The following is a 25,099-nucleotide window of genomic DNA, read 5'->3' as shown; positions in this document are numbered from 1 at the left end:
ACTTCAGGGCATGGTTTAGGAGGCACGGTGGTGCTGGGCTGGCTGTTGGACTTGGCGATCCTAGAGGTCTTTCCCAACCTTAATGATTCTATGATTAGAATCTCGCAGAAGTAGCAGATAAATTAAAAAGGAAAAGAAAAAAGAAAAGAAAAGAAAAGAAAAGAAAAGAAAAGAAAAGAAAAGAAAAGAAAAGAAAAGAAAAGAAAAGAAAAGAAAAGAAAAGAAAAGAAAAGAAAAGAAAAGAAAAGAAAAGAAAACTATGCTTGGAAAACCTTTTCTTTTCTATATAAAGAGGAAAGTTATCTATCATTCAGTTATGAGTAACCACAGAGGAGGTGCATCTCAGATGAGATCACATGAATAGAAGTCGGACGCACGGGCTGCCCCGCAGCGATTACCCATGACTTACGTGTCTCATTTCCAGGTGTTTAAATTACAGCCAATGGCTCCGTCCTGCCTGCTGAGAATGGCCGCGCCGGCCGGGAACTCTGCCCCTTCGGAAGCCTGCCCTGTGCTTCTGAAGGGCGCACCGCCGCAGCACAGCCGCGGGGCGCCCACAAACGCCTGTCCCAGGGTCGCCGCTGCCCCGGCCGCTGCCCCGGCGGTGAGCGTGCTGCGGGCCCCGCGCCCCCGCCCCGCGCGCCGTGCCCCCGGCCGCCGCCCCGCCGGGGAGCTCCCCACACACCCCCACGCAGCCCCCGCCGCTGGCGGGCCGCGCGCTGCCTGCCGTGACGGGCCCGGCGCGCAGCGGCGGGATTGGCTGCCCCGGGCCGGCGGGGCGGGCGCAGCCGCGGGCGGGAGCGCGGGGCGGTGGCGGGGCGGGAGGCGCGCGCGTCCGGGCGGCAGCGCGCACACGCAGCGCCCCGACGGCAGCAGCGGGGACGCGCTGGGGGAGCTCGGCCGTCGGAGGGGCGCAGCCGCCGCCCCCAGCGCCCAGATTTTCCTCTTCTTTTTTTTTTTTTTTTTTTTGCCTTTTTTTATTTTGCTTTTTCCCTTTTTTCTTTTCCTTCCTCTTTTTTTCCTTTCCTCCCAGGACTGGAATCGGGATCTGCGTCCCTGAAACTGCTATGCCAACTGAACTCTCCCGGGCCGTGAGAATGCACGCCATCTCGGACCTCCACTCCTCCCTCACCCTGCGACTCCTCAACAAGGGGCCCGAGTACCTCCGCAGGCAGATGGAGGCAGGCAACCCCGGCAGGAAAAGTGCCGTGGAGAGGCTGGCAGCCGATAAGGCCAAGTACGTAAAAAGCCAGCAGGTAATCAGCACCAAGCAGGAGCCCGTCATCGTGCTTAGCTCAGCCTCGGAGAGCAGCAGCGAGACCTGTTCAGTGGAGAGCAAAAAAATCAGTAGGGACTTTGGCAGAGGGAAGGGCGCGAAGCCGCTGGAGCTGTCTAAGGCGGTGTACTCCTGCCGTGCCCCCCTGCAGCATGGCCCCCCCATTGCCAGGCGCAGCACCCCCAGGAGGCAGATGCGGCCGGATTCCCTGGTGATTTACCGCCAGAAATGTGAGTTAGGGAGAGGTCAAAGCCAGGACAGCTCACGAGGGAGCCTGGTGAGGAGGATCTTCCAAGGGTCTGTAAAGGAGAAGCAGTTGGCTTCCCCAGAGATGCCCAGAGTCATGGAGTACACCGCAGCCACCGAGAGCAAAGAGCCTCTGTCAGCAAAACACGGTGACCATGAGCCGAGCCACCATGGAGCGGAGCAAACTGTTGCTGTGAGCACCAAAGCCTCAGGGGTATGTACAAAAGAGCATGAGAGACCCTCAAAACCGAGTATACCTCCTGAGGAGGTCAAGGAGGTGAAGAGGAGAGGTCTCCAGCGCTCCCAGTCGGACATCAGCTCTCGCTACTCCAAGTCCTTCTCCGAGTTTGATACATTTTTCAAGTACTGTGGCCTGGAGCAGGAGGTCATCGAGGATCTTGGGAGAGAGAACTTCTCCGTGGTGTCCGACAATGTCTCCTTCAAGATCCGCAGCATCAGCGTGGCAACGTCCGAGAGCGACTTCACTAGGCACAGTGGGGACGAGGGGCTGCTGGAGGATGAACTCACAGAGCAGGTCCCCAGCAGCACCTCTGTGGTCGAGCGCAACGCTCGGATAATCAAATGGCTGTACACATGTAAGAAAGCCAAGGAGACTAACAAGGTGATCCAGGAACTGGCATGATGGCTTCTTTCAGCGTGCATCGCAGTCTGGTGAACTCAAGGTGTGTGCTATGCCTCACCCTGTTGATTTATGTATTTCTCTTTCCTCTTTAGCACGCAGTTGGCTTTTCTTAGTTTATTTTAGTCTTTTCATGAAGGGCAGAAGGAAAATGTGTTTTGTATACTACGTGTTCCAGTATGGCCTTTTTGCAAAGCAGAAATCCCTGTTGTTACAAAAACCAAAGTACAAACAAATAAATGTTTGCCAGATTTAGATCAGACCCCCCACATGAAATGAAAGAGTCAGTGTCTATGAAGGAGATCTGTCCTTGCAGATTCCTGCTTTGTAAATAGCTTGTTTTCTCATTTCTGCTGCATTAAACACTAGAAAAAAAAAAAAACCTTAGAAAAGTATTCAGCCCTTAATTGCAGTTGCTTAGATAACAGACTGAACTGAAACTATTACTAATTAGGAGTATGCTGAATTTATACTATGCTGCTACAGTTCTCCCCTCCTTAGTCTCCCTCACTCTCTCTCCCTTCCCCTTGTACATAGGCATCCCCAAGTATCAGGAAAGCAAAGCCGAGTGAGTGCTCCTGCTCGCAATCTTGTTTCCCCCACAGCTTTCTGTTGGGTCCATAAAAGTTTGCTCCAGGTGACCCCGAAGAATTTGACAGGCTTGAAGTTTTCTGTCCTGTTTGACTCTAGTGGCTTTGGCTCTCCTGGAGTGGGTTTTGCTGTGTGCTTTGGCACCGGTAGCTGGAAATAGGCTGTGCGGTTTGCCTTGGTTAGAGGGGTACTTCACTGTTTTAAACTAAAGGTAGTTAATACAAATGTGTGTCATCTAGGCTTGGAAATCAATTACTTCATGGACAGAAGCAGAACAAATTTAGCCCTGGTAAAAGCTGATATTCTGGTTTTAATAAAAGCTGTGTTTATTTTGCATCTGATCTCCTGAAAAAGAACCATATTCTTGGGGCCTTTGGTACTGATGATCTAGTAGATAACAGTTTTTTCTCCTTCCAGTACATGAAGCCCTCAGGATAAGTACCACAGCTTAGAGTGTGGTATTTAAAAATTGCATGAGCAGACCTTGATATGAAGGTTTATGTGTATATTTTCTGACAGTTCGTAATTGGTGCATGAGAAGAACATCATTTAGTGTAGATACAGCTGTTGATAGAGAGCGTGGGCTTTAGGAACGTGCAGAAATGTAGTGCTTGAGCCTCTTTCCTACGTAGATGTAGGGCTATCACTCCCAATGCCTTCAATGTGTATTATGCAGAAATCCATTTATTTGAAATCGGTTTTAGTTATGTGAAGTCTGGATCACTTTTTAAAAGCCTGGTTTTTTCCTGCAAGCTGAGGCAGGAGGAAGGGAGACAGAGCCATTTTCACACAAACATTTCAAGCCCTTGTAGATAAGAACGGTTGTCAGGTACCCAGCTGACAACTTGAAGATGTGTTGTTGTGTGGCAGATCCTTTCCCAAATTACCTTAGAGAGAAGAAAGGGCCCTCCTGAGCTAATCATTTCTCCTTGCTCATCCTTCTGTGATAAAAGGCAAGGGAGATACACAAAACAAAATGGTGCAGGTGGCAGTTTGCGAAGCTTTTTGCAGCTGCCGCCCGTGCTAAGTGCAGAGAATGGGAGGCAGATTTCACTGCAAGCAGGACCCACGTAACAAACACAACCACATTTCCATGAAGAAAAGCAAAATAAAGGTCTGTTCGCTCCTGAATATCCTTGCTGGGGGTAGGGTCCAGAGCCAGAACTGTGGTCACCACCACAGAGCCTGCTCAGGAGGGAGCTGTTGGCCCTTTCCCCAACCATTTGCATGGTGCTAAGTGTGTCCAGCGTGGCGGCTGAGGCAGGAGATGCTGGTGACCACCCCAGGGAGCATGCAGTCTGCAGAGGCAAAGGGCAGGAGGTGCTTCACCAGGGCAAAGGCAAGGGCAGACAGGGGGAAGCTCTTTTCCCGGGGCTGAGCTGGTGTAACCCCACATGGGCACGGCCAATCACTTTTTTTTGAACATCTGAGACAAAATGACCGTTCACATCGCATAGCCTAACAGGGTGGTGAAAAGACCTCCATGAAGTAAACAGCAAGTTTATTCAAGTATATGGTCATTGTGCAATAATTTTAATACCTAGAACAAGGGAGTTCTTTACATGGGCATCAATTTCCTTTGGCACTAAAATTTTTGGCTGTCTAAGAAATGCTAATCCATAGGGTCCATATCATAAACCTGATTTTAAACATACGAGGGCTGACTCTCAGCTGATAGGCCTCAGCAGTAGGGCTGTGATTGTTTCCAAGGTAATTTCTGAAAACTGAGAACATACTTAACATTTAGGCCACAGACACAGAAGGTTCAGAAAGGTCAGCTAAAAATAGCTGCACGCAGCACCCAGAATAAAGAACAAGAGTAATCAAGAGCTACCATAAGTTAAATATTACATTTACTAGGCAGAGTATAAGCTGAGAGTTATCACCACGTGATCACGAGTCCTGTAGTTCTGATCAAACGTTCACGTTTCAGTTCTACACTTTCTCTGACAACGTAACATCAAGTTAAATACCTATGTATTTTCACTATGTCCTTGTATTTGGCTCTTTTTAGTTTGCCTACTGGTTATTAATGGGCAGTGGACTCCTGTGTGCTAAGGGACACCTGCTGCAGGCGGGAGCAATGTGCTCTCCCTGGCGCTCCCAGGCACGTCTTTGGAGGTGCCTCGTTTTACACAGAGGCTTGAAAATTGTTGCACCTTCTTTGGAAAAAGAGGCAGAAACATGTTTTCTAAAATCCAGCATCCATTACATATAAAACACCTTTCAAGAACTGCAGGGCTTTTATGGGCTGGTGATCATCCCATTCATATTTTATGTTCTCCAATTAATTTTTCATGAGCTCTCTGGGACCCGGTGGGGCACCAGTTAAATAAAACAGCTATTTGAAGGATCAGGTTCCCTAACATGTTTCATCAGAGTGATGACTGCAGGGTCCGTGTGTGGCTTGTGAGCTTCAGAAAACTGAGGTCCTCAGCGAGATGGGCATTGCTGCTTCACGGTGGCATGTTGCCTGGATTCACCCCTGCAGTTCAGCTCCTCTCGCTGTCAGTCCTGCTTCACTTTGCATCCTCCTTCCAGGTTTGAATCAAGATTATTCAGCCTTGAGTTTCAGCACCATTCTTAAATGGATGTTCATTATTCAAGTGGAAATCTCCTGGGAGGGGAATTTACGATGTTGGCAATAGCCATAAGCAGCTGAATAAAAGCTTTAGAGTGTCACCTTATGCTTGTCTGATACGATAAATAATAAATGACACATTTTTTTCCCCTCTTTCTTCAGAATCCTTGACTTGGAAGTTGAACCAATCCAGACACAGGAAGAAACTCTTCCCTCATCTGGCTCACGACTACTTTGTCCAAGTTTAGCATTTCATTATCGCCTCCTACCCTCGCACCCATCCCCTGGCAGCCTCAATCTTGTCACAAGCACAGGGGTGTCCAAGAGCACAATGACAAGCGGAGATTGTGAACTGTGCCCCAGAGAAGCAGTGAGAAACAAAAGCTCCTGGAAAAGCGAAGCATGGCAGCAGCTGCCATCCATGATAATATTCAGCATCATCTCACTGCCCCAGGATGCCATTCCGGGCTGTGACAGAAGGTCTGTGTTGTGCACCCGTCTCTTTCCAGCAATGAATTTGTCAGCAGGGATGGGAGGAGAAAGTGGGAATGAAGTGTCAATGACCTCTGGGTCAGGCATTTCCTTGCAGGCAGACAGGCTCCACCTGGACTTTCAAAGGCTCTCTCTTACCAGGGCTGTTTGACCAGGGCTCATCCTGACATCATTAGATGTTATTTGCTTGGCTGGTGAGGACTAACTGCAGCAGTTTTATCTGGGATACTTGGCAAATATGTTGTAAGCTAAATCCCTGCCAAGCTTCTCTTTCTGTGAGAGTATTCAAGCCAAATTGGAGTACCATGTATCCATCTAGTTTGCTCTGTCACACAGCTTGCTCAGCCAGTGGGGAGGAATAACCTTTAAACCCCTGCCCGAAATCTTTTCAGGAGCACGGGTCTGAGAAACAGGTAGTCAAAAATGAGAGAGGGTTTTGCGTTGCTGCTGCCTTGCTGCAGAACAGTAGAATTCACATGTGCACCGCTCCTCCGCTTTGTTCGCAGTATGTCTCCAACTCCGATAATGCAAACATTGCAGTTTGGCAGCTTGTGGTTTAACACCGTTAATTTTATGCACTGTGAGCGAGCAGTGGGCTTACAGAATCACATTAGTAAACTGTATCCCAGGCTATGTAAGGCCACACTTCCTAGCGTGGGTCTAGGGTAGGGCTGTGCTTGGGATGTCCAGGATGGCATCCCTGCACCAGAAAGCAAGTCGGCATGTCAGGACACAGCCGTGCCAGGTAAATATCCTGATGGGGTGAGACACCCAGTGAAGAGACAGCACTTTACTCAATATCATGAATAAAATGCTTCATCTGGGCTGGCTGTGCTAAATGTGTTTTAAAACCTGATAAGAAATACTTTAGATGATAATGGGGCGTCTACAATAACTCATGGAATTTGCTGGCCGTGCCTCAAACACTTACCCCAATCTGTCAGTGCTTGCTAGGAAATGTCTTGCACTGAAGCATTTCTTTGTGGACATTGAAAACCACAAAAGAATGCAAGAACCCCGCAGACAAAGCCAAAGCCAGTTCTCCTTTCAGTCACACCAATGCCCAGCTGTGAGAGCTGCCCTGCTGGTAGAACAGCGACTAGACCCAGAGTCCTGCAGAGGTTGAAAGTTTGCTTTGTGTTACCATGGATGTGGCATCCAGCTTATCTGGCCACTAGACCTGCAGCGTGAAGAGTCCAGAAACATCAGCTTTCATTCTCCATGTTCCTCCTGCCCGCACTGTGGCAACTCCTGCCACTGCCTCTCCTGCCCCAGAACAGCTGCCGGTGCAGCCAGGTGGGTGCTGAGCTCAAGTGAGCACTCGAGGCATTTCTCAAGTGTTTGCTACTCTCCATAAATACATCTGGAGGAGCGGAGAGGGAGAGGGCAAGTGGCGATGATTCAATAAAGCATTGGTGGTAGGAAGAACATTTGCCTATTTTCACCTATGCCAATGCTGCACACTGGAAGAGTTGCCCTTGAAGCACTCATCAAGCAGTTTAGTTGACATCAGCTAAATTCACAGCAAAATAATCTGGGTTGTATTTCCATATGTTTTAAATGTGCTTGTCAGTCCCTGGATGGTTAGTTCCCAACTACAGCAAGGGTTTGAGAATGCAGGCCATTTGTCTTAATTTTCTAGTGTTATGTACTAAGGTCTACATGTCTGAAGTTGTTGAGATAGATAGATAAAAATTCCAGATAAAATAATTGTTGAACTTGCTTTCCACTTGGGAGAAAACTAAATAGTTTGCATGAGTGAGCTTCTGCAAACTTAGAGGGAAGGTAATACATGGGGATATTTTCATTAAATAATGAATTTTCCACATATATTTGTTATATTATTACTAAAGGATGATTCTCAGAAAACTCCCAACACAAGATGCTGCTAATGTGGTAGGATTTATGCACTTCAGGTGCAGGTTTTTAAGGGAAGCAGCCTAGGTTTATTAGCCAGGACACAACCTGCCATATCTGTTCTTTTCATGCTCATTTTGCAAGGTGTGGTATCACATAAATATTTATATGCATTTGTCAGAGCTAAGGACTGCTTTTCTTTGAAAATATGCTCAGAGTGCAGGAAAAATCTTTTGTGTTACAAATAAGTGGCACTCCATAGGAGAAGAGAATTATTTTGTTTTGTTTCCAAGGAAATATTTTGTTTCATTTTCAAATTTCTGTTTGTTTTTGCTTTTTTAGTTGAGCAGCTCTCGAAAGTTAAGATGAAAGATACATTGGTCATGAGTTTTCAATGTTAGGGAGGAATATATTTAATTTGCTTGAAGGTATTGAACATCAGCCTTTCTCGAAATCAATGAAGGTTTTGTGGCGGAGGTTAATGAAATCAGAACTGGCCCCATTCTGAGTATTTTTTTAATCCCCCTTTTTGTTTTTATGAACAGTTCAGCAGGGTTGAGGTCACTTTCCACACTGAGATGTGGCAAAATTTCCCTGGCTTTGTTCAAGCTCTGAGAAGAACCCCAAGATCTCCCAGGTATCACGTACTTCAGAGACGATGTGAACCTATTTAAGATCTTTCCCTGTTAAGCTATAGATTCTCTTTATTTAATAATACCTTCTGGGTAAGCTAATAACCTACCTTTCCCAGTATGCCAGAACAACAGTAGATGATAGTCCTCTTTCTCCGTACATCTTGGGAATGGGTAATTAAGTGCTTTTTCAAAAGAGTGGGAGCTCTCGGCTTCACTCAGCTCCTCTAACTGTTACATGTAAAGGCTTTTCCTTCCTTCTGCTGGGTCTTTCAGTCATATGCCTCAAAATGAGAAAAACTTGCTAATGTTAGTCACTACCTATCTTTTTCCCAAAAAAATTCCCAAGGTTGGTTTTTTTTATTATTTGATTATAGAAGACATGTAACGATAATTATATGTCTTTGAAAGGGGTGGGATTTTTTCAGCTTTAGTGATGAACTGTGATAATGTGGGCCATTGCAGTATGAACACAAGTTTTAGTAATGGAGTTGGGTTTCCAGTCTTTTGGGAAACCTAAAACTGGAGCTGAGGGCAAAGGCAAGTCATAAATTGAATTATTTTGTTTGACTAGAACTATGTAAACTAAAATAGTCAGATGGAGTGCAAGCATGCAGTGCTAACTGCTGTTTACACCCAAGCATTTCAAGCTGCTCCAACGCTGTGGCAAGGGGCAACGTCCGTGGCTGTAGCGTTAACAGGCAAAAGGTACAAAGTCTGTTTTTTATGACCAGGAATATGCAAGTATTTGCAATAAAGACATGCGATAGAGACTGTAATCCTTGCCATATATTGTAGATATTACTGTACAGAAATCTATAAGTAAGAAATACAGATTGTTCTATAATACATATATTACTTTTCTAAGGGATATAAGCCCTCATGTTTTGTGAAATCAGCCAAACATTGCGTCGATGGAGATTAAATGGAAACTTTCTCCTGGGAGCAGGTTGTCCTGTCATTGCCTCCTGTGCAGTTTCTTGCATCTGCTTTTGAATCCTTTGAAATGGAGTACTGGTCAGGTCTGGTGTGGACGTTTCTAAGTTGCTATGTTTATATTCCTGTGAAAGAACCTGTGTACTATTGAATGCATGTAAATAAAAATACCACTCTGAAAGTTAATGTTTTTCTGAAAAAGTATACTTTTATTTTGCTGTCTCCATTACGGTGCTGTTGTTTTAAAGCCAGAATCCCATTAGGGAATTAATTTCGCTATGAGTGAGGGTGATACTAGACTCTGAGCATCCAAAAGCACAGTGCTTCCCTGGGCCATACCCAGACCCCTGGCTGAGAGCTTAGGCAGGGAATCCTGTATGGAGATGGCACTCATGGTAACTATTTCCTCTCGGTTACCAGTAAATTTTAGATATATGAGGCTAGGGCTGTTCCACAGTTCTTTAATATCTTTCATTTCAGAATATGGCTAAAAAGATAGATGGGATAGTTATTTTTTTCCAGACTTGAGTATTATATTTGGGTTTACTCACTGTCAAAAACTACAGTGTGCTGCAGGCAGTACCACATTAATCACAGCCAGTGTTCAGAGTGGCGGGGAGTTTGAAGTTCTTGGAAAAACCATACCTCCAGGATCTTATTAACAAGCTGTTGTTTGACTGGATTCCACAGGAAGAATTCAATATATGATGCTAATTCCCTCTGTGTGTGTTTTGTGAAGAAAGCAGCAGAAATAACTTGCATACAGTGAGCTTTTAACAGAGATCAATGCACTCCAGTTGCATAATTATCATTTTGGTATGGTCTAACCTGCTCAGACACAAGTGTTTCACTAGCGAGCATTTGAACACAACTGAAGGTAGCGCTAACTGATGCTTGCTGTGCAGATTAGGCTCTTCCACAAAAACCCAAGAGCAACTTTATCATCATTGACATATAGCCTTCCCCACACAAGCCCTGGTTGACCTCAGTGCAAGATACAAAGCAAGTCTGGAAAGGGGTGACAATTTGTGCATCCCCTGTTCTGTGGAGGTTAATGTCCCACAGCAAGCCTTGGGTAGTATTGCTACCTAGGAGAGGAAGGAGCCGCTGTAGCCTGTGAATATCCTTAGGCAACAGCCCAGCTTAGCATTTAAGAACATTGTTCTTAAGTAATTTTTCACATGGCACCTTTGTCTCATATTTTATAAAGTCCAGGGGATTTTTTCCAGAAATAAGGATTTGCAAGCTCCTGTTCTTGGGCTGTGTGGTGCAAGCAACCTCTTAAAATCCACAGGTTACTACCGATTCACTGCTTCTCTTTTGATTCATCTCTGGGTAGTAAATAGGTGTTGGGAAGAAACTCCACAAAGATCTAGTAACTGGAAAACGGGCTTTTCAGGTGTTTTGTAGAAGTTGGTGCATTCTGAACACAGAACTGCAGAAGTATTTAGTGTCTCCAAAAGCTTTTGACAAAGAATGGTCTATGTCAACAGCAGACAAATAAGCAAATCGAGGGCTTAGCTTTACCTTGCAGAGATGCCTCCAAATTTTGAGGAGGTTTAATAATTGGGCTGGATTTATCCTGCGGGACTGAAGGGGACTATATCAGTTCACTTAAATGGAATGTTGCAGAGAGAGGTGGTAGATGCCCCATCTCTGGAATAAAATGGGCTTAGAAAGGACCACTCAGTTTCTTTGCAGGCAATGATGTAACAAGCAGCCTGGTCCAGGGAGATCTCCATGAAAAAAGCTGTTGAGGATTTTGACTGTTTACACTTGCCAATAAAACTAGTGATATACCAGAAAAACAAACAGTGTCAGAGAAAAGCAACCTCCAGATCAGAGTGAGTTACATATATCCATCTCCAGAAATCAGTCTAGCTCCTGGAAGAACATAAAATCCTGTAAAATTAGTTTGCACATTTGTAGGGGAGCTGAGTTACCTTGTCAATTAATATGATTAAAAAAATCTAAGAGCTTTAATTGTTTGGGTTTCACAATTCACCTCAATACTCAGGAGGGAGTACCGATTTTATGTTCTTTTTCATAGGCTGTAGCAAGAACCAGAGGGTAGCAATCGTTGACAGTTACCCACAAAACCACATGATTATTCATCAGGTGAGGATCAACATAAGACAGTGCTGAACCAACCAGAGCCAAGATTTAGACTCTCGCAGGCAGACACAGCTGAGCACGCTAAGGGGAATGCTGCTCTTACTCCTTCCTGTCAACCCAACCTCTTATCACATCACTTTTTCTCATTGGTGAGCAGGAAGTCTTAACCACTCCCCACAGTTATTCATCAGTTTGAATTGCTCATCTTATGTCCTCTCTGCAAGTCCCTTTCTGTGTTTCCATTCATGTGCCAATCATGTTACTCAAGGCGCTGTTCTATCTATCCTTATTCTTGTAAGGTCTTTTTTTCTGAATAATGTTTCCAGTCAGGTTTTACAGCTTTCTGCTCAATCTTTATCTGTCCCTATCCCAAGGAAACTAAAAACTAAACATACAAGCAGTCAAGGAATGAATGAGTTGCATAGTTAAGCAGAGGCTTACTACATTAGAGACCGACCCTCCAGTCCTTTTTCATGTACATAGCTCTTCCTGCGTAACTTAGCATATTGGTTTTCATTGTTTTCCTCTTTGTTACCATTTGCAACATCACCATTGGCTTGGTTTTTGGTCTTTTAGATGATAAGTTTCTCAGAGCTGTGGTGTGACACCTTGTCTGCAAAGAGCTCTGAGCAGAGCTACTGAAATATCAAATGCCAAATCACAAGTCTTTTCGTGGTGAAGTACAGTTTAATCCTTCTAGGAACTTCAGTGCGGCCCAATAAAAAGAACATCAGGCCAGTGAAAGCAAATTGGGCAAGCTTGGCAGCAACAGGAATGAAAAAAGAAATGCACCAGCAGCAGTTCTTTGTGGGACCCAGCACAGCAAGGTATCTCTTGAACCTGTTGGAAAGATGCAGCTGGCCCCTCATTTCCTGAGAATCAGCCCCCACTCAACATTTATTTTCTGCAGGAAAGTAAATTTAAGAAGCAGTTTATCACACACAAAAGTAAACCAACATCAAATGGTGATGTTGTCTATTGGGTTCACCTGCAAACACAAGCTGAGGTGACTCTCCAGGCATCTACTGCATTTAAGAAGAGTGTCCCCCAGAGCTGCCTCCATCTGCTGTGGTGGCAGCAAGAATAGGTCTCTGTTCTTCCTCCCTGTTATAGAAAAGGATTCAATTCCTTGGTGTCATTATAGACATGAGGAGACTCTAAAAAGAGGCTGAAAATGGTGTAATTTCTGAGAATAGGCCTTCAGTGTAACCTTCCAAAACAGACTAATAGTCTGGAGGCTCCAATTTTCTTGAATTTTCAGTTATTTAGATCATGTAACTTTACTACCCTACAGTTGTTGGAAGAAAGACCATCTCATTCCTCCAGAGCATGAGACATTCATAGACATTTTATATCACTCTAAAACCATTGCAGAAACAAAGTGGTGGGATGGTAAGAGGGCTTCTTCTCTGCCTGCTGATACAAAGTCTCATCATGCACTATCCAACAGGGTGGTTTTCTTCCATGGCCACTTTGTCTAAAATTCCCATTTACAGTTACACACACCTGATCTCAAACCGTCACAAATAAATTCTCCTGATGTTCAAATATTTGCAAAATAAATCAGTGTGTTTTGTATTATGTTAGCGTCTTGTCCTACCTGAGGACAGATGCCAATATTAGCGACAGTAGTCCTCATATGTACACCATTTGTACAAATGCCAGAGTACATAAAAATCTAACTCTGCTGATTAATCCACAGTACATAGGATAATCTGGCAGATTCCTTAAGGAAAAAATTACTATGATGCAATAAAATGTTTTTTTCCTGCAAAATTCAAGGAAACAAGGAAAAAGAATTTGGGGAAATATTTAATTCCCAAAGTTACATAATTTGATATACTTTCTGTCTTTCGTTATGTGCATAACATGTAAATCCCACACTCTCAATACCTACCCATAGATTCAAACAGACCAAACATGAAAAAAGACTTCCAAAGTTATCAGCCCGCTTTCTTTAGAGTACCCTAAGAAATGCATTTATAGCATATCTAATGGTTTAGCAGAGCTGGCAAGATCTGGGGAGACTGCAGTAAATTGCAAAAGGAACGATTCCTCACAGAATAAAACTCAGATTCTGCCTGCAGTTGGAAGGCACAGGAAACTGTTGTTTTAATTACAAGTATGGATTTAAATCTATTCCTATTACTTTAATTGTAAAATAAAATTGATTCAGAAGCATTGCAAACCTCCATGTGCACAGTTGTACTTCAGCAATCCTTTCTCTGTTTAGCTCAAATCAACTAGCCACAGGTTGCAGCTGAACAGAAAGCCAACTGAAAAGATTTGAAACTCTGAAAGGTTCATTTAGCTGAGATGTGGCCACGGAATGAGGTCTGCTATCAAGTACGATGCCCTTGCAGTTGAGCTAGTTACCATCTCTCAGCGGCAGATCCAGCCTCTGAAGTGTGCCAAAGTGCAAAAGAACATACCCTGGCCACCTCCAGTCCTGCTTTAGTGATTCAGCACTTCCCTGGGCATCTTCTCAGGTTACTGTCCGTGTGGCAGGAGGTGATGAAGGAGTGGGGACTGCTGTGAAGGAGGCCTGCGAGGAAGAGCGAGTGGTTGACCTGGACTCTAAAACTGCTTGTTAGAACTCATCCCTCAAAAGTAGCTGTATCAGCTGCAAGGCCCAAGCCCACTGTCTAAGTAGAATACATACTAGTGAGTTAAAGGAAGAGGACAGGGTTTCTTTTCTTTTAAATGAATGCTCTGCCATTTCAAGCAATCCTACATTTGCACTTCTAAACAAATTGCAAATATGCATTTCCAGCTTCAGTCCAGCTTGAAATGATTTAGCTCATTCCTAAATTAAAATAAATGCTGACCAAGGACTCCTGCACTGGTTCTGTATTGATTTTACTCAACATTCTTCTAGGTATATATCTTTTCAAGGCACACCTAGGTATATTTCTTATCTAGGTATATTTCTTCTCACAGAAAACCTCTTCATGGTTCTAAAAACAAAGTTTATAGACCCAGTTCGAAAACATCCAAACATTTAGAGACCATTCAGATATTGAATCTGGGCAAGAAAAAGAGGGCCACCAGTTTTCCACTTTACGTTTTGCTTCAAGCCTGGTCTTCACCCAAGTTCATGGTTCAGTGGAAGAGGCACAAGTGCCGCTAGGAACCTAGGGTATGTGATGTGTTGGCCATGGGTAAGTGCTGTGTTTTGTCATAGGTGTATAATATGTAGCACGATGAGGTCCTAGGCATGACTGAAAAACAAACATTGCTGGTACAAGTATTCCCATTATTAAGAACCCCGTGATGTTGGTTTCCTGCAGCCTTCCCAGCCTTCCCTAATGCTTCTGTTGTGACTAACCTCAGAGACATAGCTGGAGACAAACTGACGGTGTCTGAACAGTCACAGTTATACCTTTGCCGCTATGACCAAGGATGAGACAGAAAGCAAAGAGAATAAATTCCATCAAGCAGGAAGTAAACACGGGTGGTTCTGAGTGAAATCTAATGGGATGGTGCAATGGAAACACAAAATATTCGAACATGGATGTATTATTGTATTACATAGCAACAAATCCATCAGAAGTAAGAACAAAGACAGTAGCTGAATGAGGAGACGAAAATGAAATACAGTTCAAGAAGGATTCTCAAAAAATGAAAACTACAAGGACTGAGGTGAACTGGAAAGCTCCCAGACTGTGGAAAGAATAAGATGTAGCTGTGATGATGGGTTTTTGAATTATGTGGGGAATGCAAGAAAAATTTATCAGGAATAAAGTGAAAGGTCAAATGAACTATTTGGATTAATTATAAATAGTCAGGATGGCTGGCGTGAGAATCATTTTAATGAAGTCATAGGGGCTAGATACTGACTTTGGACAATGTTTTGCTTTTCAGGCTCAAAGATGCTCAGTGTGCTTAATGAAATAATTCATTAATTATTGTTAGTACCTGCGGATAGAGAGAGATACATGATACTGCAGTCAAGAAGAGGAGTGCTGAGATATTTGGTAATAGCTTGAGCTATATGGTGTAACATTTCAAAAGCACTCACAACATTCAGAGTCATAATTCTCTTTACCAGAAGTATCTCGGAGCCAGTTTTACAAACAGATGCTGGTACTAAGGGTTCAGCCACATGACTCAGCTATGGCAGCTAAACCTGCCCGCACTTGTCCTGTGAGCTGCCGTGACTGTCCAGCTGCGTGCTCCTACCCTGCTCCAGACAAGAGGTGTTGCAGCCTAGCCTGTAAGTAGTTTACAGCTAAGGCGAGTTGGTTCGTTAGGAGGGCAGGCTAACACAATGTCCAGCAGCACAATGCATCTCACCTAACTTCAACCCCCTAGCAGCTCCCTCTGCAGTCAGTGACTCACCCATCTTTAGATAGGTTTGGATACAAGGCATGAATCACTTCTGGAGCTACCTATATATTTCACTGCTGATTACAGAGGGAGACTAGATGACTAGTTTAGGCTAGGCTACTAAACATTCGCCAGTTAAACTCAGGCAAGAGCAATCAATCCCACCCTCAGCTGATGTTTATAACTTGTAACATTGTGAATGTAGCGTCTGTTTGAAGCCATAAAGCCTACTGGGATTTCCGGATTTTTTTCAGTCCTTTACTGAGATAAAACATTTCCGTCAGAGTGGCTACTGTTTCTGAAAATCCTCACCAAGGTGTGGCTGGAACACAACATTTGTCAAAACTAAAGTTCCCCAGAAGAAATGCTGCAGAGCCAACATGGTCATTGGCAGAAAGTCCCAATGTGGCAAAGGATGCCGGGTGCCTCCAGGCTAGGTGGGGCTTGGGAAATGTGGCACCACAGTGGTACCCTAACATTGAGAGGAAGTGTAAAATGTGTGCTTACTTCTTTAGGGATAGGCAAGTTAGTTAAAGATAAACTAAACATTTGGCATATTAATTAACTTCCGTGAGTGCGGCTGTCTAGAACAAGTTCTGCATTGTCTGCTCCCTTCAGTCTCTTTTCTTAAAGTTATTTTAAACTCTCAACCCACAGTTTAAGTGATGTTAACTGAGCCATGGTGACATTTGGTATATCCCTTTGAGAGAGCACAACACAGAAGACAAATCTGAAAGATCGAGAGAGGTGTGCGCCTATCTCAGAAAAGAGCTGGGTCTTAAGCCAAAAAAATGAAGCAATTGCTAGAAAGGCAAGGAGAAGCAAGGCAAGGATTGATTACAACTGCCTTTGTATTTTTTCAGAATGAGAGAGGAAAGAGCAGTTTGTGAAAACAATAGCAAAGGTGTTGAAAATCAGTGGGGGAAGGACGTGTGAGTCATGCGTGTACATAAATCTAGATATTTAAATGGTAAGGCTGGCCAAAAATTTTCCAACAAAAATATTTCATAATGAAACTTGGGTTTTATTGGGTTCATATTTTTCTCAAAAGTACTGAATAAAATCCACCCCTCAAAAAAAACCTTTTTTAGTCTCCAACAAAATTACAAATCTATGAAAACCAATATATTTTTCCCAGGATCAAAGCAAAACATGGCATACATAGTAGAGGAAGCACATAGTAGAGGAAGCAGCATGCCCAGAGCATCTGGCACACACAGAAATAGGCTCATTTTCAGGTTGAGTTTTTTGGGTGGGGGTGAATCATGGAAAAGTTGAATATAATTAATTATTACTTGTTCAGCTGAACTGTAAGGAGGAAGAAGTAGTTTGAAAGTGCATCCAATGTGTAACAACTTTTTTTTTCTTATAAGTAAGGGCCGGAACTGCTGTGACAAGAGTTTTAGAGAGCTCTTATGATACCATTAATGCAAAGCATTCTGTACTAGCACTGCTGAGTGTAGGCACTGTGCCCCCTAAATCTTAAAATTTCAATATATACATACACTTTCTGTAGTCTATTAAGATTAAAGTTTAATATTTGTTAGCAATCCACTCAGCCAAATATGTTATAGGCCATTAGAGTGCTATATAAAGATTCATTACTTTCTCCAGAAAAATGTATACGCTTATTTCAGTGGTAATGCACTGAAAAGGAAGCTTTCATTTTAACTCTAAAATTGGAAGAAATCTTAATATGTGAATGTACAACTACTGAAGCTGTTAATGTGTAACTAAGTGAGAGATACCTTGGAACAATAGTTTGAGTCTGTTTGAGGTTTTAACAGTTGTGCTACAATCAAAAACTTGTGATTTACATGTGCTGTGATAAAACATCTTAAATACAGTTGCAGCAGAGAGTCAAGTAAAGGCAATTTCACTTTTAGCTCTCTTTTTTTCGAAAAGGTGTAAGTACCCTCCCTAGCTATCACTTTATCTCTACTTTTATGAAAGGTAAGTCTGTTGTGAAACACTCTTAAATCATCCAGGAACTCTTGTAACATCCTCTCAGATTATTAATCAATGCTGTCTTTATTTTCAGGTGGAAAACTGAAGCAAAAATAAATGAAAATTCCATCAAAATGGAGAAATTGCATGCTGATGCTAAAGGGAAAAAAATCTTATCTCTGAAAGAGAACTATAAAGGAAAAATACAGGGAAAAAAATTTAAAAAGGAAGGAAGGAATTGTAGGTAACATCAGGCTGAAATAAAAGTGGTTAGGAAATAGAAAGCCATAAAATACTTTAAAATAAAGCCTGTGACCTGTTGGTGGCTCAAGGGTGTCATATACCCAGCTATCCTCCCTAAGAAATTTCACTCTAATATTTCACTGCTAATATTTCTTAAAGTCTTATTCACGTGATTTTCATAAACCATTTCTGACGTCATTATTTTACACTTTACTCCTAAATTTGTCCTTCCCCAGCATTCTTCCCCCCTCATATCTGACCCTTTGATTTGTCATTGTGCTTATTATGAAAACAGGCTGCTTGCAAGGTTACACAACACTCCCCATGGCATACGCTAGGCGTACCTGAAAGTCATGCACTGTGGTTGCCTGAGGTATTAGCTGCTCCTCCCATAAAGGGACAGAGATTTCATCTGTTTGCAGATGAAATCTATGTTATTGATTTCTAGCCATCAAGGTTCATGCAGATGCTGTTTGCTGAAACCCCAAGGCAAAGTATGAATTGCAGCACCAGAGAGACACCAGCCAATTTTTCTTGCTCATGCCATTTCCTTGCACTAGCATATATATCTTTTATTTTGACTTTGTGCATTGGAGACACATCTATGTTGTATTTCATATAAATATGTTTTGTACCCTGAGATTTTCCTTGCTCTTCTAAATACGCTAGTCCTCCATGCTCTAGCAGTCTGTCAAAGGTGATCAAAGAAGGAGCCGAGAGGAGGTAATTTGAAAGGGAATTGCAGATCAAAGTAATGGAAAAAACTTTTTGACCAGAGATATGTGATATTATGTCATGGGAGGATTGGTAGGGAGGGAATAGTGGTCTGTTTTATTATTAAAATAAAGGCTTGTAATAATAATGTTATTAAAAGAGACTCTAGTATCTCTTATTATTGTCTACTAAAAATTAACCAGCAGCTTTCTGATAGCATTTCAGCTCCTTTCCTCTGCTCTTCAGACCTAAGGGCTTTTCTCTCTTTGGTATACATTTAATTTTTTCTCTGAAGTCTCTTGAACTGGTTACTTTTGAAGATAAGATATGGGACTAAATGAATCAGTATTTTTATTTTATTGGCTTTAGAAAATCCACACATGTTCTGAGGAAGAAAAAAATGACTAAATTGTCAAAGATTAAAAGCTGTGAAGGCCAAAACACATAACTGGGACAACTTTCAGTATTTGTGTGAATCCACCAGGAAGCCGCCTACTTTGCACCAGGCTTTGTGCTGTGGGAAATGCATCCACACAGCTCGGGTCCCACCCAAAGCTGTAGGATGGTGCTCTCTGCACCAGCACAGGAGAGCCTTCAGACGCTGCATCCCTAAGTGCCCACGCTGCTTGATACGCACAAACACAAACCAAAAATATATTTGCAGCAAAAGCAGTTTACGTTCTAAGAGATGTAAAGAAATGACAGACAGCTACAGGAAATACAAAAAGCACAAGTTAAAACAAAGCCAACATTTTCAAAATACTGCTAGATAACTTAATCTATAGTTGGGCAACTTAATTACTCAACCACAGTCCTCATTAAAAGCATTAACAGTTGTGTAAGTTCTCCAATTCTGAAAAAAAAAACCAAAGGAGAGGTCACATTTTGTTGCCTGAATAGAAGTGTAAGACTGAGCTTTTAAAAAATAAGCAGGGATTTTTAATAGATATGATTCAGAAAGGCCAACTTCACACATGTCTGACAGTCCAGCCTTGCAGAAATGCTGGATAGGAACACAACCCTACTTGACAATGTGTCTCCTGTAGTTGGTAATTCAAAATTTTGAGAATTTTGTTTTGGATGCCTGATTATAACTACTATATTTGAAAATATAGGCTCAACATGCACTCAATATTTAGATTTCAGAGTAGGCTTTCACTATTCTTTCAATGCTTTGATAATAGCAGTGCTGGATAGAAAGTACATTATATCACCAAATGATTGTATGGATTTGAACCTAGCTTTAAAAAAATCAATAAAAGCACAGTTCATAATGACAAATCTTTCCAGCCTCTTTTTGATAAAGACTTATTCTTTTAAGAGAAACAAACACAAAACAGAATTATGAAATATATCAACATTTCTCCTCTCTTCTTTTATTGCCTTTTGTTTTTTTTAATTTTGGCAGACCTGTTTGCAAACACACATCCCTGATCCAATTTCTGATCTATCAACCAATAAAAAGTTAACAGCAATCTGAAAATACTAGCAAAAACCTGAAACATAGAACAGCGCTACATATGGACTTTTCTCCAGAATTATAAATACCTGTCACTAGCAACAGCCTGAAATAAAAAACAGAGCTACAGGCAGACTCTCTTTCCTTCTCTAGAATTAGGAATACCTGCCACTCTTTGGAGAGCAATATGGACTCATGAAATAACAGATGAATAGGCAGAAAGAAAGGCAGACACATAAATAATTTTAAAACATGACTAATGTTCTAAATCATTAAATTATTTTATCATGACTTGATCATATGTCTTTCCATTCAGTTGCATGCTTCACCCATTAGGAGCAATTTCTCTTCAGAATTCCTCAGTGACTTTCCTACGAGAGTTTCACTACTGTGAAAGAAGAGCTGACAGACCAATTACAATATCATGGATTTCCCCTAATTAACGCTGTCTGGTTAGCAATTAAAATGACTATCACAACACAAACATTTCTGGAGTTTGCAGACACTAACGATTGTGATATGCATATTAATCATATTAATTATGCAGATTAATCATTGTGATATGCATAGCCACTTCCACATATGTTTACATAACAGAAGCACCAAAACCTGCTGAAGTGGAAGATTATCAAAGTCATGTTCCTAATTAGGCAATAAGCCAAAGAGAAAGGGCAAATTGATAAACTCTTCACATGATTAATATACTGCTTAAACAATAACTAATCATGGGATTATTAAATATTAGTATGGAACACCCCACGCTGGCAAGACAATCGAAGCTTTTATTTCAGAACTATCAAAAAATAAAATTTTCATCTTAGGAAAACAATATTTTTACCACAGAAATTCAGGCAAGCCTGAATAATAAATGGGTTTTATTTTAATTTTGTACAAGACCCGACTGCTGGAACCACTAAAACATTTGGTTTCAGTGATTCTAAAAGGTTTAAGCTGGCAATTTTGAGAGCTTTCTGTTGAAAAGCAGCAGCACAGTTTATGGCCACTGAGTCTTCTAACCTCATTATTACTTCAGCAAAAGGAGAATTAGAACTGCAATTTGATTTTTTTCAAGAGAAATAGAAACAAATGTAAAACCTGTTCTCTGTAGGGAACAATGATAACTAGGAGTAGGTGGCAGAATATTGCATTTGGCATCGTAGGGATTCCCTCAGTGTCCCATGACTCAGATGAACTTTACACACTCATCAGTTGAGATGCTGGAAACAGTGTTGAATGCTCTTCTCTAGAGTCACATAGGCCATAGTCCTACCTAACTGTGCTCTTCTGAGGACAGCTGGTTTTGCTGCAGTTGAGCTACCGTGACCTTAAACACACGCAGCAACATAAATGGGCGCTGTCTCAAAAATATATTTTTTTTCTTTTATAGTTACTAATAAATGCACCTTGTCAGTTGGCCCCTCTTTGCTCCATGATTCCCAGTACTAAGAGTTTATCCAATCCATAGTCTTTGCTTAGGGCAGGAACTGTGAAATAAGAATACGGCCTTTTAACTCCGGTTACTCAACTGACAACTTCCCTGATCCCTGCAAGATGCCTTCATATTTTTTGGCTCTTCCAAAGGGATGTAGGGTTTTATGTGCCCTTATCACAGTAAAAAATAATCATCATTTCCATGTCACAACAAGAAATGCATCTACATATCTTTGAGAAGTTTGGTTTGGTTTTCTCTGGGATATTCAAGAATCCCCTCCACAGTATCTCAGCATGATGCTTTGAACATTCCCTTTACTCATCGGTACTTAGCTTAACCATTTAAAGGCCTCATGTACATTCACTGTGAACAAGGAAAACAAGAGCTGTACAAAACCTAGGTACAAAGCCATGCAGTGCTTGCTTGCTGTGTCAGAAGCAATCTTGGGTTTCCTTTCTTTTTAAACTAAGAGGTGGTTTATCCTGATCTTACTGGAACAGTCACTATTTTTTTTTAATCCATTGGATGCAGAACATTCTCATGAAAACCTGAAACAGGCTGACCCTTCATGTTATTGATGAAAATTTAGAACATCCAACACCTTCCAGGCTGGTCTTTCAATACAGCTGCTCTGCTGGTGCTGCTGCTGCAGGCCAGGGTCTGTCGGGAGCTGCCAGGCATTGCTCATGTCACAGCAGGTGATCTCTAGCTGCATGTACCTGGTTTGTAATGGTTGTTGTAAACCCATTAGTATGAAATGTCCATTGGCAGAGGGCAAACACAACTAGCAAATGTTTCCTTCAGCAAGAATATGGAGTTCTTGCCCAATCCTCTTAAAATTCAGTGAAGGAGCCCTTCAGAGAAGGAATTTTTTTATTTCCTTCCTTTCCTGTGAGAAACTGCAAACATACAAATTCACCACACCCAAAAGCAACCTTAGAGCCTGTGTTATTTGGCTGGAGACATTTTTAGCTACACAAGAGAAAACATGATTTCATAATGCCATCACTTATTCACTCTCTTTTAGCAGCCCCAGCTCATGAAGTAATTTAGGTCACCCAGATAACTGCACTCAATCTCTCTACCAGCAAAGCTGGTGTTTAAGAAGAACTCACCATTCATAATGCTATATAATATTCAGGTATGTGCATGTTAGGGTGCAGTCAGTGCAGTGCACAAACATGTACATACCAGCCATGGCTAATTAATAGGAGGCATGTAAAATAATTAAGCAATAAAATACAAGGCATTCCAAGGAGATCAGTGATTTTGGGGGGAGTTTTGCAAAGTCTGGGAGCAACAACAGAGAGCCTTGAACAACACATGGAGTGCAAAACTATTCACAAATTGCACTGTTAATCATCTTCCATATCTTCTATATAAAAACTATTACCATGGTTATAGACTTGTACTGATGTCTCAGCTTAGCTCCCAGGGACAGCACTGGGGTGACCCACGCCGGCACCCCCTACTGTTAAGCCACCAAGTTATATGCATGTTGCAGTAGGTCCCCATGCAGGAAAACCACACTGGCCCCAAATATATCTCTATGAGTCGGCAAGAAGCACATGTCACCCAGCTCAGCAAGAAATAAAAAGCTTTTTCTTCCACCTTCCACACAATTCAAAGCCTGAGGACTGGAAAAACCATCTTGCATTACCACTCCAGTGACCTGTCAGTCTGCAGAAAGCATGTCACCCTGTTGTGATGGCACACAGAATCAAAGATGACTTCAGCCAGGGCACAGAGGACATCCCCCAGAGGGTAAGTGATTCAGCAGGTCATGTGGGTCTCTGAATGCCTCTGTGAGAAGTGTGAAAAATTAGTGAGGACTGGTGCCCCTGTGAAGTCCTTATTTCAGCAGGATTGCTTCACCACGCATTGGGTGATTAAGTACAGTTCAGGAACCTAGGTTAGGCAAACTGTATGCAGTCATAAATTAATTTCCACATAGGCAGGTGTTTTCAATAAGAAGTAATATTAGCAAAGACTGAAAATTACGTCCACTCTGCTGTATGCTGTTATGGCATTAGACGAGGAAATCATAGAATCATGGAATTATTAAGGTTGGAAAAGACCTCTAGGATTGCCAAGTCCAACAGCCAACCCAACACCACCATGTCTCCTAAACCATGCCCTGAAGTGCCATGTCTACACGGTTTTGAACACCTCCAGGGATGGTCACTCCACCACCACTCTGGGCAGCTTGTTCCAATGCCTGACCACTCTTTCAGTAAAGAAATTTTTCCTAATGTCCAATCTAAACCTCCCCTGAGGCAGCTTGAGGCCGTTTCATCTCATCCTATCACTAGTAACTTGGGTGAAGAGACCAACACTCACCTCGCTACAACCTCCTTTCAGGTAGCTGTAGAAAGTGGTAAGGTCTTCCCTCAGCCTCTTTTACTCCAGGTTAAACAACCCCAGCTCCCTCAGCCGTTCCTCATAAGACCTGCTCTCCAGATCCTTCACCAGCCTCATTGCCCTTCTCTGGACATGCTCCAGCAACTTCAATATCCTTCTTGTACTGAGAGGCCCAAAACTGAACACAATATTGGAGATGCAGCCTCATCAGGGCCAAGTACAGGGGCAAAATCACTTCCCTACTCCTGCTGGCCACACTATTCCTGATACAAGCCAGGATGCCATTGGCCTTCTTGGCCACCTGGGCACACTGCTGGCTCATGTTCAGCCAGCTGTCAACCAACACCCCCAGGTCCTTCTCCACTGGGCAGCTTTCCAGTCACTCCTCCCCAGGCCTGTAGCATTGCAAAATCCACTGTCTTCAAATATGAAGATGGGATAGAAAAGACAAGAACTGTTCTACAGTTCGGAAAAGTGGCTTGGAAGACATGGGAAAGAAAGGAGGAGTGAGTCTCAAGATCAAGAGAAGTACTAATGTTAACAGATTTTAACATGGTATCTTCTATCTTGGAGTATGAAGGAAGTAATTTCTGTGATATATATCCAGATAGCGTTGGTTGTAACTTGTAATGGACCATTCAATGTCCACCTCTTACAGCACTCAGTTTGGAAAGTCTCTCTGGTGTCCTCAGAGAGTTTTTCTCAATTGCAGAGCATGATGCATATACTCTGGACTGGGCAGCAAACCAGATGCAAGTCTGCACCTTCTTCCTCAGCCTACCCCAGAATCCAGCATGACTTTATTTGTGGAAAGTGCCCTTTTGCATCTTATAGTTTGACAGCCCTCCACTCTTCCTCCAGCAGGTGCTCAAACAGAGCGCACAGATCTACATAAAATGATTGAATTGATCTCACAAGTGAAGGCCTTCAGAATTTCAAATGTGCCCTCCATGTATTGGTATTGGTCCCTGACATAAGTATTGTAAAGCTCCTTGGGATATCAGATTTGTCTGTTCCCTTACCTAAAGATCCTAAAGCCATCTGTGCTTCGTCTCACCCTTTCCCAGCCTTGCAAGTTCCTGTTACATAGGACAGTTTGTGAAGCAAGCACCTGAGGCACGGGGCCAGTGCCAGAACAGCCTTTCTGTGGGTGTCTTTTGGGAAAAGGATTCATACCACAAATTGGCAGCACAGATTATGCATGATCATTTTGCACAACCAGGAGCCCGGGCAAGGAATAAGGAATGT

The 25,099-nt window shown here is 42.6% G+C and overlaps 1 protein-coding gene across 1 annotated transcript; it reads left to right on the top strand.

The window, feature by feature from the left end:
- Nucleotides 1-736: 736 nt before the first annotated feature.
- FAM110C (family with sequence similarity 110 member C) lies at nucleotides 737-9,437 on the top strand. Its single transcript, XM_064447967.1, has 2 exons — nucleotides 737-2,205; nucleotides 5,497-9,437. The coding sequence occupies exon 1, from the start codon at nucleotides 1,068-1,070 to the stop codon at nucleotides 2,163-2,165; it is 1,098 nt and encodes a 365-aa protein (XP_064304037.1). The 5' UTR covers nucleotides 737-1,067; the 3' UTR covers nucleotides 2,166-2,205; nucleotides 5,497-9,437.
- Nucleotides 9,438-25,099: the final 15,662 nt, after the last annotated feature.

Source organism: Phalacrocorax carbo, chromosome 3, assembly GCF_963921805.1.
Source record: "Phalacrocorax carbo chromosome 3, bPhaCar2.1, whole genome shotgun sequence".
Classification (NCBI taxonomy): domain Eukaryota; kingdom Metazoa; phylum Chordata; class Aves; order Suliformes; family Phalacrocoracidae; genus Phalacrocorax; species Phalacrocorax carbo.
The sequence above is the reverse complement of the archived record's forward strand: the minus strand, read 5'-3'. Positions and strand labels throughout refer to the sequence as shown.

Coding starts and splice junctions, on each gene's coding strand:
- FAM110C (XM_064447967.1), top strand. CDS start 1,068: ATGCCAACTGAACTCTCCCGGGCCGTGAGAATGCACGCCATCTCGGAC.